General features: G+C 51.0%; 1 protein-coding gene across 2 annotated transcripts in view; it reads right to left on the bottom strand.

Moving 5' to 3' along the window:
* Positions 1 to 229: 229 nt before the first annotated feature.
* Positions 230 to 13,453, bottom strand: part of tbc1d22a (TBC1 domain family, member 22a) — a 148,090-nt gene continuing 134,866 nt past the window's right edge. For both annotated transcript variants that reach the window (XM_064342721.1, XM_064342720.1), the window contains exon 13: positions 230 to 3,565. In XM_064342721.1, the coding sequence (XP_064198791.1) occupies positions 3,437 to 3,565 (129 nt within the window). In that variant the 3' untranslated portion in view covers positions 230 to 3,436. The remainder of the gene's footprint in view (positions 3,566 to 13,453) is intronic.

Raw genomic sequence — 13,453 nt, 5'->3', positions numbered from 1 at the left:
GTAGCTAAAGTTAATGTAGGTACGTCTTATGAAGATGAAGATTTCATATTCACCTTCTAAGGGTGCAAACTAAATATTTCTGCAGACCACATTGTCCTTATACATGTAAATATAATATACAGAGTTTTATTAAGAGCAAAAGTTTACATTCTTTTTCAGTATTACTAGAAGATACATTTTTCTTACCTGGTGTATGGAACCAATGAAATAAGCAGGCTTTGGATGCAACTTATTCTGTCATATAGTATTTATTTACACATTTGTTTCTATTTACAGGTCTTCGTTTCAAAATGCATTACTTTGTACATCATTTCAAATTCACGCACGTTTTTACTGCAATAAGCTACCCTCCCAGATGTTCCGGCATGGGTCGTTGGGCGGACCCATCTCAGTTTTGGTATCTGTAGATTTCTAAACGTTTCACACTTGTCCCAAGTGAAGAAGAAGAAAAGAAAAGAAAAAAAAAAAACAATCAAACCACCAAATTCCAGAGGTCACATTCCCCTAGAAGCTCATATTGATATACAGTATGCGTCTGTGATCTGAATGGATGCTGAGCACCATGGAACTAATACTCTGTAGATCTCCATGGCAACTTGAAGTTCATATTCGCGGGTAAATGTCATGCCACGTACACACCCACACTCTCAGGTGATATGACTGCACAACTTAATTGCACGTTGTAGCGCTGAGCCCAGCTAAGCCATCTGTTTATAATCCAGAGCCCCTGATTTCAGTATGAGATCTGCGGGCCACAATTTGCTTCCATCAAATTTGAAAATGAGTGCTATCTTGTCATCTGCACTCCGCTGGTCATCACTTAAACACAATTAGTAGAATGGTTTTCCAGTTTATTTGAAAATGTCTTATTATTATATTCCATCGGAAAACATGCTATCATATATTCAAATGTACTGCCCTACGCCTCACGATCATTAAAAAAAAAAAACTACTGGTAACGTAGAGTGGGGATATCTGTGCCTATGCATTTAGATGTTAACGCTCCCCAGATGTGCAACTGAATTGCGTAAGTGTGTACGCAGCTCAAAGCCCACAGCCTACATCAGGGTCCCAGTCCGCAGCCCTGAAGGCTAACGGTGTCCGCTGGTTTCTGAGGCCTCCTTTCAATCAGAAGCCAATTTAGGCCTTGCAAAAAAAACTGAGTGGACATTTTAGCCAATCAACGGCTTCAATTAAGCACTCCAGTGCTGAAACCCCAAAACCCTACAGACGCTGCAGCCCTCTCCAGGACTGGGCGTTGGGATCCCTGGTTAACATGGCATGAACTCATACTGTACAGCAAAGAGTTTTCACATCTAAGGAAAAGAAAAAGGCAGAAGGTATGACGCAACTCCAGAGATCGAGAGCACGAATGGATCCGTTTTTCATGATTTTGTCCTACTGTTAATTGCCGGGGGATCATCAATTATCATAAAAATAAAATAAATATCTATAATGTAGTATCACTCTCATTAGGCACAACATTATAGGCTCGTGTAAACAGTTGTTAAAAAAAACAATGGAAATAAAACGCAGATTGAAAGAATATATTTTATACAAAATGGAAAAAAAATAGACCTTTTGTCAAATGTAGCTTCTTCTAGCCACCAAGAATAAGAAACAAGCGGTAGATCTGGCACATACATACACATTAAAGCCTGTCATGTTCAAAGAAAATATAAGAGCTGTTTTTCTCCCGATGCCTCAAACACCAAAAGACATGATCATCTTGGGGGCAAACAACCCCCCCCTGCCCCCCCCCCCCCACCCCACCCCCCGAGCGTGGCAGCGGTGCGTGTAAAACAGCGAATGGGGTCAAGCGTCTTCTACGGTTAATCTGGGGGTTATCCAACAGGAGTTTTCAAAAAAAAAAAAAAGCACGTACTGCAACTTCTAATTCGCATGAATAATATCGAGACCTCTATGTTACTGCAACCACGAACAAAGAGCATCGCACCTCTGCCTTCCACCGCAGACAGAAGCGAATCGGCCAGGTTAAGGCAAACTGAGGAAATCCTTCGGCGGCAAAAAGACGAGCGTTTAAGGAATCAAAATGGCTGTAAGTGTCACGTGACGATGGATTACCACACCCTCCTACATTCACTTTAATGATGACTCGAACCCGACAAGTTCCTGAGGTAGTCCTTGGTTAAAAAAGGGTTAGCTTTAGACTTGTTTTGAGAGGGGAGGAAACAAATATCTATGATTTTTAATACCGTTTAATATAAAGTATGACAAAAGCATGCTTTTTACGTCGCCTTGGATCAAATCTATTTCATATGCCACTACCGTCAGAAAATTCTTAGAAACACAATGTAATGCTTATGCTCGAGTTTTAGGATGTAGATAGCACTCCAAGAAGTGCAGGACAGGGTGTATGGAGAGAGTGTGCATGTGTGCGTGTGTGTGTGTGTGTGTGTGTGCATGGGCGTGCAGATGCACATATATCTTCTCCAGGGTGAAAGACCAAGATCTCGGCCTGCCTGGCCTTGGCGTTCTAGTCGAAACCAGTTCCATGCGAGGGAAAAGACCTGTCTCTGACCCGCGTCACGGTCACAGCTCTCGGCCAATCAAACAGCAGGGCTGTAAATTAACGAGCTCTGTCTCCCGTCATGGCCGGTAATATGATTCCTGAAAACCAATCAGATTCCATGAAAACCTTTGCCAGGAAACACACGGGATACAGGGATAGGGTATCGATCCCGCGGAAACCGGGCTGCGGTTTTGTAAACGTCAGCTTTTTTTTTTTTTTTAAGTCGGCTCAGGCTTCATTACGTCAGACGGGCCACAGGTGTCAACGGAGTGTGTAGAAGGAGGAAGCCAGAGAGCTGGAGCGCTGGGAGGCAGAGCCCTTACCTGTGATAATCATCCTGAATCAGTTCTGGGCTGTATCGCATGATTAACAAGCGTGCCGAAAGAAACAGATCATCGCTTTAAAGTGCCGCTGTAACTGTGGGTGTGCACATTACGCACGTTTGCCCCATTACAAAAACGCCTCATCTTTACTATAAAATCTCTTTCGTTATCGTCAAGTCTATTTAAAGTAACCCGGATTTCTTTGTTACGATGGAGATTATTTCATGTGAAGCGCATGAAGGTAATGCTACGGTATTAGACATAATTAAGCAAAAAAAAAAAAAAAAGAAGAAATAGGCGCACTAATTTGGCATGCTAATTCATTCCAAAAAAACGGCTCAGGACCATTATGAGCTTGACGGTAATTTCTCTGCCTCCGCCTCCGCTTCCTCTTTTGTGGCTGGCAGCAGCCACTGTGAGCATTTATAATATCAGAGCGAGGCTGAGGAGCCAGTTTCTAACAACTGTACACGGAATAGAAAAAAGCAAACCTATCTCACTGGAGCCGTGGAGCTGGGAATGGGGGGGGGGGGGGGGGGGGGGCTTTGAGTTTAGTGCTTCCGCAGGCCGTGAGCGGTTCTCATCTCTTGTAGTGATTGGGCGCGTCGGCGAAGGCAAACTTCAACCTGTAGGCCTCGGCCAGGAGGACGCTGACTTCTTCGTTGCCCCAGTGCATGGTGGGTAGGTTCTGCAACAGGATCATGAGTCCCTGTGGGGGGGGGGGGGGGACAAAGGCACAGAAAGAAAGGTGGTGAGCACAGCTAGTCTCAATAAATGAAGTCAGACATTTCAGAAAGACTGGTGCCGACCTCCTCGCTTGTTTCTTCTTCTGTGGTATTTCAAAGGCCCTGCCATGCCCATTATTGTGAAAGTCAATAAGGATGCGGGCCTTCTCGTCCAGGCGCTGCTTGGACTGACTGGGCGGCAGCGTTACAGTGTGTGAAATCAAACAGGAAAGGTGGCATAAACGGGGTTCATAAGTGCCACACTGCTCTTCGGTCACTCGGCAGATGTAACAGGTCATATGAAGTGGCACAAGACACGTTGAAAGACCGCTAATTAGCAAACAAACTAAAAGAGTGTTCATTACATATTTCTTTCTGAGATGCCACTTTCTGGTTCTTCCCACTTTACCATAGTAACAGGGGTTAGCAAAGTCACATGGCTCACTCTCTGAGCTGAAAGTATCCAATCAGCTGACAGACCCCACTCACTCCCCTGGCGTGGGCCCAGCTCAGTCCATACAGCACACGTATGGGGCTTAAGATCACCCAGAGTTCCAGCCTTCAACAAGCTGGACAAACATCAGTCACCAGCGGAGATTCACTAGAAAAATACTGAAATAACCATGACAGAATTAAAAAATAAACTACTTTCAAATGTGTTCTGAGATACTGATCCTACATGAGCAGAGAACATGAGTACGGAGCCCCTCAAGGCAGCCTAGGTGGGGAGAAAAAATCTGTGCACTTTTGCAATCCGTGCGCTCAGTTTTCCAATCTGTGCACTCAGTCTTAAAATCTGTGCGCTCAGTTCTGCAATAAATGCGTTCGGTTTTTCAGTGAGATCAACTGAGTTTGCATTGTCAAATCTATTTCTAAATAAGGGTTCGTTGCAAGCAAGTCAGACAAGCAAGTATCCTGGCAACAATTCACACTCAAGGAAATGGGATGAGTACTAAAGCGATATGGCACAAGAGCCCGATGTAGCCGATATGATGAACACTGGCATGGCCAGGAGGTGCCGTTAGCCAGGACTCGAACCGCAGAACTCCAAGTGCAGAACCCTGGCAAACCCCCAAGCCGTGCCAATATTTATGATATATCACAGGTCTGAGTGCCATATCGCTTTTATAAAGCTGTTTATATATATATATATCTTATAATAAATCACCAAAGAAAGGCAACACAACAACTTTAAGAGTAACGTTTTCATAAATTGTGCAGTGTGTCCTTCTGCGGAATGCATTAGCTTCCTATGCTACTGAAATGAATGATAATTTCCGGTTTGAAGCCAACATTACTTAGACTGGCTACACACAATTGCTACAAGCTGTTAAGAGGAAGGCAGACGCCTAACATCTGAGGTACTGAAGCCTTTTATAACAGCCTCAGCTGTTTTTACACCAAAGGGAGCCCAAACAGCAGAGAGTCACATAATGCTGTATGACACCCGGAACAAACCAAATCACAGCCAATAAAATATAGTGCTGTCCACAAGTATTAGGACAGTAACACGATTTTTATAGTTTTGGCTCCGTACTCCAGCACTGTGAGAACAATCTCAATGTTCAAAGGGTTTTCTTTTTGCCATCTCGGCCTCTGTGGGTTTTTCCCTGTGGTTACGTTTTTATGAATTTGGGTGTCTGGAAGCAGTAAAAGCCGGTCGCTGTCAGAATCGTGTTTGTAAAACAACACCTGACGACCAAATAAGGCCTGATGACTGCCGCCCAGCCGGCGAAATGAAGGCCATTGGTCGGGTTCAGAGAGCGGGCCGTGACCCAGTCCAATCACAGCCGCCGAGGCCCCCCGGGGCAGACGCACCGCGCTGCAGAGACTCGGCGAGGAGGCGTCCGCTGCGCCTGGCGGGTCTGAGGGAGGCGGCTGACTTCCTGGCCCAGCGGAGCGGGGAGAAGCTCTCTCTCCGCCTCGACGACGGCGGTTTCCCTCCCGAGGCCGGCCGCCGCCAGCTGAACGTCGAGCCGCTATTCGGTCGACCGACACTCTGGAATTCTTAAACAACTGTTTACCATTTTCCAAAATAACATTTGCAAAGCATCTGCATTCAACGTGTCTTCAAAGATTCTAAAGTAGAGATTCAAATGTGTGAGCGTATTGCTGCCTTCATCAATGAAAAGGTGCTATGGACTGGCGCGTGTGATTTCTGACGTGGCGAGAGGGCTCCTGTGATCCGCACACTGAAATAAGGCGGTAATTAGCGTTTCAGGACCAAGGCGGTATCCCTAGGGAGGTCAGGTTCGATTGCCAGGTTGAGAGACGGTTAGGCTGCCTCGGTAACTAGCCCGCTGCATAAATGGATAACCCAGGGGCCGTGAATGAGGCGGTAAATTTAAATGATGTAAATTATTTTGGGGAGAGGCACAGTGGATGGAGAGAGGAGAAGGTCCTCTGGTTTCAGACTCCTCGCACGAGCAGGTCTCCAGGTGCCCTCCTCTTTGAGCTGTGCTGAGACTCCCTCTCCATGTTGGGTTTTTTTGGGTTTAAATGTCAGCTCACCCACACACCGTCTGGCTTTTGCCCTTCGGCCCTGACGTAGCGCGGTCCTGAATGAGCGTGACACTCTAAAGAAGCAAACAAACATCACCAAACCGAGCCGGCCTAAGGCCCTGTCCTCTCCTTATTTATTCAGTCCGTAAAAAGCGCAAAACATCAACATAAAACGCAGACATCAAATAAAGAATATGCACGGGGACACACAAACACACAGTATCTCCCCAGAGAGCTGGCAATGGAGGAAAAGCTGACGAACAGTCACTAAAAAGAACAGGTGCAAAAAGGCAGAGAAGAAGAAACGGAAGAGTGGGGCACAGGGCAAATGAAAACAAAGGAGAAGAAGAAATCCTGGGAGTACGAAAACACATCGACATCATCACTCGCAGTAAAAATGTGTTTCCTGAACAGAGCATCTGATTATATTTCAGGAAAACAGCGCTGAGATACGATCTGGGCCTGTATTCATAAATCTGCTCACAGTAGCATCCTAGGATCAGTTTCCCCCCCCTGTCTGTACCAGCCTTCTCCACTACGGGCTAAAAGTCCAGACTGATCCAGGATCAGCACTCGCACTGGGAGAAGCTTTGCGGCTACGGGCCCTGCCTTCGCGCTCGCATGCGCGCCGTTCCGCTCTCGTAGCTACGCAACAAACGATCAGAGCCAGGCGAAGGCGCGGCCGCGGCGTCATCATCGCCCCTCGGGCGCGTCTGAAAGCCTCGCCGCCGTGCGGAATGCAGATGAGGCGCGGGGTCCCCTCCGGGGCGCGGCCCGCACGCGGGGCCGCCAGGCTTCAGGAGGGGAGGCGAGGCCCCCGGTGTTCGGGGCGTGTAGCTGTCAGGACGGGGGGGAAACAGCCGAACCGCGCGCGGGATGTTCGCTCTCTCCGATCTGCCCTCGGGCCATCCCGTCCCGTCCCGGGCCCCGTGAGTCTTACAGCGCGTGCAGCTGATGTGCCGCTCGCACAAATCCAGCGTGCGGTGTGTGGGTTCCAGACTGGCTTTCAGTGCCCAGGCCCAACGTTTATGGAGGGAGGGAGGGAGGGAGGAGAGTCATCGCAGGCCTCTGTATTTCAGCAAAGGCAAGCTCTGTTTCAGGGCACAGTGTATGCACTCCACACAAACAACACTGGGAGCGTGCTGCACAATGAATTAACTGTGTAACTGTGTTAGCACAATGAAGAAGCACAGAGTTAAACCAAAATAAATTACCATCTGAGTGACTGCACATCAAACGATCTCACTGAGATAAAAGCACAGTGGATGGTAATCTCTCTGTTACGGCACAGTGAATGATATTATCTGTGTTACAGCACAGTCAATGGCAATCTCTGTGCACCTGCACAATGAATGATTTCTCCTAGTGACAGCACAGTGAATGGGCTCTTCGTTAAGAGCATGCTGAATGGGAAGTTACCTGTAAGTGGGGCAAGTCTAGACCACACAGAAAAGCATGCTTGTTTCCGTGCATTAGGACAGAGAGGCCAAAGAGCTCTGGTTGACATTCTGATCCTCCCATTGGGCAGAGTAACCCAGCACAGGCTGCTTAGCCTTTCTGACAGACACCGGGCCTCTAATTAATGGGGCATGCGTGCTAACAGGCTCCTATTCATATCCCGCTAATGTGCTTTAATAGGGCGCTACTTCAGACGGGCCACGTTTCCCAGGTTACGCCAACAATAGATGTAATTTTGCCAAAGAGCGCAGACGAGTGGACTGTCACTCTCGCGAGCTCGACGTCAGGCGTCGGGAGATACGTACGCACCCAAGCAGACGCCACGCTGTAAATCTGCCAGGATCCTTCACCTTGTTTCAGGGCTCGGGTTCAAATCGGAAGCGAGCGTGTGGGAGTGGCCAGCTGGTTCAGCGTCACGACTGCACGGGAATACCGGGAAAGAGCAGGAGTGTGGAGTTTGCTCCATTGAGTTTGCTAGTGTGGATGTGTGTGTGTGCGTGTGTGTGCCTTTGTGTGTGCATGCGTGTGTGTGTGGGCGCGCTTGAGTTTGTGTGAACGTTGCAGGTCTTTCCTGCATACTCACACCCTGTAACATTCACATGCACAGAAGCGTGTACGCACTTAAAAAACGTCAGAAAAAAAAATACAAAATATAAATACTGCAGCTGGCATGAATGGAACGCTGACATTGAGTAATTACCAGGTCTGAGACGTCCCTGACATGCATTAAAAGCGAGGCCCTTCGCTGTATGTGTAACTGGGGTCTCAATAAAGAACTCAAACGTGTGTGTGTGTGTGTCGCTGCGAGTGCGTATGGGCAGATAGAAAGGGGCAGCGGCGGACCTCGCCAGACCGCCATACAGGCCTTATATATACGGCGGTTTCCGCTAAGCGACGGCGAGCTCCCGTCAAGCGTTAGCGTTAGCGCTCGCTCGCAGCTCGCCGCGCAGACAGAGCGGATCTCCAGTCGCCGTTAAACAACGCGGCGAACGGCACGCCGTCCTTAATGAGGGACGGCCGCAGACGGAGGCTGACTGAGCTCTGCTTAACGGAGGCGTTAATGTGTTTGCGCTTGCGTTCGTTTGCCATCACCGCGCCGCCGCCGCCGCCGCTACGTGGAACAGCGCTGCAGTCAGCCACTGGAGAAGGAGCACCGTGGAGAGCGGCTCTCGCTAAGCCTTTAATTCACAAAAGAAGCGGCCGCTGATCCTTTGAACTGAGAGCTGTGACCGTTAGGAAAGGGAAACGGGCCACAAGCCCTCAGACTGAAACACACTCACTCATCACTCAGATCTCACTCCGCTACAGCACAGGTAGCAGTGTCTCCGGGATGAGCCTGTAAAAGACACACACACACACCTACACATATACACACACACACCTACACATATACACACACACACACACACACACACGCACGTTCACACACGCACGTGCACATATACACACACACCAACCCAAACACTCGCACACGCACAAGCACACACACACACACACATGCCTCTGTTCCCTGCCATGTACCTACGCAGACTGAATGAGGCTCTGTGGCGCCTCCACAGGAAGGAAGCAGAACTCAGGCAACGCTCTCTCTCTCTCTCTCCTGCAGACCTCTGCTGCTCTGACCCTGGCTGGAGAGACCAGCTTTGGCCAGACCGCCAAACGCACAGCCCCTGCATCTAAGTCCCATACACAGGGCGTGGCGGAGCGAACGCACGGAACAGGAAGTTAATGAAGCCGTCCGTCAGAGACGTAAGGAAACCCCGATATGGCACGCCCCCGGCCAGGCCTCCGGGATGCGCCAATAACTGGAAGATGAAGAAGGTGGGGGTTGGGGGTGGGGGGGTGTATGCTTGAAATGGAAGTACAATAACGACCGAAATTAGAGCCGAAGACTGGGGGAAAACGGGTGGGGCGGGGGTGGGGGGGTAATTCCTTTAGTCAGATGAGACGGCGGTTATTAACACGTCAATCAGCGCACGCCCACGGATGCACGCCTTAACACTCTGCCGAGGAGCGGGCTCACACGCTAAAACCGCTCTCCAACGAGGGAGCGTCACGTCGCTAAAAAGAGCTAGCGCTGTTTCCGTAAAGGTGTACGCGCTGAGAGCGAGGGAGAGACAAAAGCGAATCACACCGCGTGCCAATTACACGCACCCCACTCCTACTCCCTCACAGAATACCCAACGCCGAGGGCGAAACCACCGTGAGAAATGGCACAAAACGCACGCGCGGGTGTGCGGGAATCTTCTGAAAGCAATCTGAAGAAGAAGGGAAGACAAAGACCCCGCCTAAAACAATGGGCAACAGGACCGCCTGAGGCCGACCCGTTTGTGCCAGAGTAAAAATTTTTTGGCGACGGTGTCTTCTCGGCTTTAATGAGCATTTCCTGAGGGAAGGTAATTTAATTTGGAGGAACAAAGAATGCTGGGAAGTTGGGACCGTGACACTCGGCGCCAGGCAATTACACCAGACGAGCAGTGCAACAGATGGAGCGGCGCTTCTGAAGTTCTGAAAAGAGCGTTTTTCGGGTCTGCGTCGTCTCTTTCGTAGGAAGCGCGGCGAGGGGCCGGGGGGCGAGGAGGCGCGGGGGTCCCGTGACGGGAGGCGAGACAGACGGACCGAAAATGGCGACCGTCACACCAGTCCTGGAGGGGGGGCTTTCGCTTCCCCTTCCCAGAAACCTGAGTCAGTCCTCTGCTTCTATACTATGAAACCCAGCATCTCCCCTGCATAGAGCTGCACCCTCTTCAGGCACAGAGAGGGGGGGGGGAAGAAAACGTATAAGACAGGGAGAGAGACCAAGAGAAAGAGGGAAAAGAGAAAGAGGCAAATGAGTGAGAAAGACAGAATAAAAAGACAGGAGCGCGTCCGAATCTGACAGAGGCCCGTGTGGAGCGGGGGGGGGGCTCCCCGTCTCGGCTCTCCCCCCCGGCCGCGCTCCTCGCTGCTCCGAGATTCCCGGCGAGCCCGGGGTGAGGCGCGGGCCGGGCGCCAGCGAGCCGGAGCCGACAGTGACGGCCGGACGGGCGCGCCGCTGACAGCCGCTCAGATTGGGCGACGGGCGCGGACGACAGGCTCGGCGGAGGGTGAGAAATGGAAGGAGACACTTTTGACAGGTCAATCTTCCCCCCCCCGCCCCCGAAATTGGCATAATCCCTCTGATAAAAGAGGGAGGGAGGCAGGCAGGCCGGGCGCTTAATTAATTTCATATTTTTTAAGCGCCGACGTCTCAGAGAAGGGGCGCTCCGCGCGGGGCTAGGCTAACGGATCGCGGCGGCGGCGGCTATTACCTCTCCTGGCCCCTCGGACCCGTTTGGCATTTAATAACCGACCCGCCCGATCGCGGCTCGGCCGCTAAGTGACTGGCGATTAAGGGCGCGTCCTTAGCACCGGAATCCGGGCCTAAAATGGAAACCCCCGTTACAAAAGGTCCTAATGACCAATATGTTTGTGTCACACGGTCACACGGCGTGCGAACAAAGGCTAGCCGCGGCGGTAAGCTAAGAGCAGCACGTGCCGCTACCTCACGTGCTAACTCACAGCGTCAGCTGGCGTACGGTCTGCCTCCAGTGTTGGACGCGTGTGGGAAAAACGCACAGCGTCTGAGTGGGTCGAACTGATTAAAAACAGAGGCCGTGCGACGCGTGATCACCTGACACGCATCTGTAACGGGGTACGGAAAAACCCCGGAAAAAGCAGCTTCACCCGCGCACGTGAGCCCCGCTGCGCCACAGAGGCGGGAGGGGGGCGACGCGGTCCGTCTGGCGGGCGGGGTCGAGCGTGTCGCGGGGTCGATCGCACCGTGGGGTCGAGCGCATCACATGGCGAGCGGAGGGACGGCCAGCGTCAGGGCCAGGCTCGCTCCTGATGCCGCTCGGAGAAGAGAGAAAAGGAGGACGAGAGACCGGGGAGAGGGGGAGGGGGAGGGGGAGGGGAGTGCAGCTGTAAATCTCTATCTGGGAAAATCGGTCACGGATACGCTATCATCGTCACGGTAACATATGCGTCCCCCTTCTCTCTTCCGCTCCGCTGAGCCCGTGGCGGGCCGCCATGCCGTCGTGGAACGGCGCCCTCGCCGCGGCGACGTGGACACGGGCGTGGGGCTCGTCACGCATCAGAGAAACACGCGTCGCACGGGCACCCCCCCCCCACTCCCCTGGAGCAGCGACGCTCATCATTACAACGGCAGAGTTTTCTGTCCCTGTCGCCCGGCTTAAAAACAGGGCCGCCCTGCTCCTGGATCTACTGTCCCCTAGGTTCTCACTCCAACCCTAACAAAGCGCCTCACTCAACAGCTAGAGAGCTCAGAGAGCTGCTAATGAGCAGAGTCAGGTGTGCCAGATTAGGGCTGAACCGAAAACCCGCAGAGCGGGACAGGGTGGCACAGCCCTGGCTCAGGCGTCACGTTCAGAGACAGCCTCCTCTTACAGCACAGAGCGCCCGCCATCGCCCGGGAGACTGCCGCTAACTGATCACCGCCACCTCCAACAGGGCCCCGCTTACAACACAGACAGACTCTGATATAGTTCCCCATCTAATACAGGGTTTCCCATCGCCAAGTACAGACCGAGCCCGCCCCCGCACGGCTTCAGCCAATGGCCAGCTGAAAGCAGGGTGGCAGCGCATGGATCCAATAACATCGTTTAACAGGATAATTCTATCTATATACAATCATGTACATAGTGTAACAAAGAACTGAGACCACCTACGTTCACTTGAGCACAATCAAACTGAGGATTGAAAGGAAAATGTGGAAACCAGTAAACAGGTAATCGTGTTGTATGTAACTTTCTCTGTGACACGGTTTATTGTACTGTGCGCGTAATTGTTTGTAGGCGGTTAATTAGCCGCAGGAAGTAGCACGTTATTCCACATGGACGCGCTTTTAAAAACCCAAAAACGCACTCCCCTGCTCCTGTTCTTAATAACGCACGAACGGACAAGAGGGTTAATCTGATAACACCCTCCGCCTATGTCTACATGCACCGCTGGAGATCCACCAAACTGTCAGCTGTGCCCGTAGTACAGGCCTCACCCTGAAGAGTCACTACCTTCACTGCAACAGAACTCCACTCCCCCCCCCCCCCCCCCCTCACCCACGATGCTTTGTGCTGGGATATATTGGGATTGTGTGGAGCACAGTGAGTCCCCAGCCGCCTTCCGCCACCGCGATCCTGCTACCTCTACACTTTGAAGCACTCACAATAAATTACCTTGGGTGAATTAGCAAAGGGGTGGAGAGAGAGAGAGAGAGAGAGAGCTGCGAAATGTGAATATGATTGCCGGTCCCTTGTGGTAACTTTAATCTTCCTCCGAAGAGTTATCAGGGAGTATTAAAAATGTTTTAAATATATCTTCCATTAAGTGATCATGAGGGGAGATTTCATTAGAGTGAAGAAGAGCTCCCGGCCTGAAGGGACGCTCGGTGAAAGATGAGCGAAAAGGATTTAGCACCCGTGGATATTTCACTGCACGGGCATTCCTTCGGTTTGCAAAAACACGCTCTTTTATTTCTTCAAGGTAAACACAGAATATTTAAAGCGTCATAAGCTGAATAAAAACATCACACTTTTTTTTTTTTTTATCCCCAAGATGCCTAGAAGAAGCATTTTTTCCATTCAATGCTGTTGAGAGGACTTAAATGCTGTATCTTCAAACAAACACAAATCAAACGGGGGGGGAGGGGGGGGGGGATGTCGCGGGCGCTACTCCTGGGGATGAGCTAATGTGACTGTCGGCTAAACGGAAGCGGGGGGGGGGGCTCGCGCCGAGCGCTGGCGTTAAGGGGAAAGAGACCGCGCTGATAGCGGTGATTATAACAGAGATTATCTCCCGCTCTTTCTCCATTTCGCACAGGGTTCGGCCCGAGCCCGTCCACACGGGAGATAAGAGGCTCTCTCTCCCAGCAGGTC

This window comes from Anguilla rostrata, chromosome 7 (assembly GCF_018555375.3).
Source record: "Anguilla rostrata isolate EN2019 chromosome 7, ASM1855537v3, whole genome shotgun sequence".
Lineage (NCBI taxonomy): Eukaryota > Metazoa > Chordata > Actinopteri > Anguilliformes > Anguillidae > Anguilla > Anguilla rostrata.
Note: the sequence above shows the minus strand (reverse complement) of the source record. Positions and strands in the feature narration are given on the sequence as shown.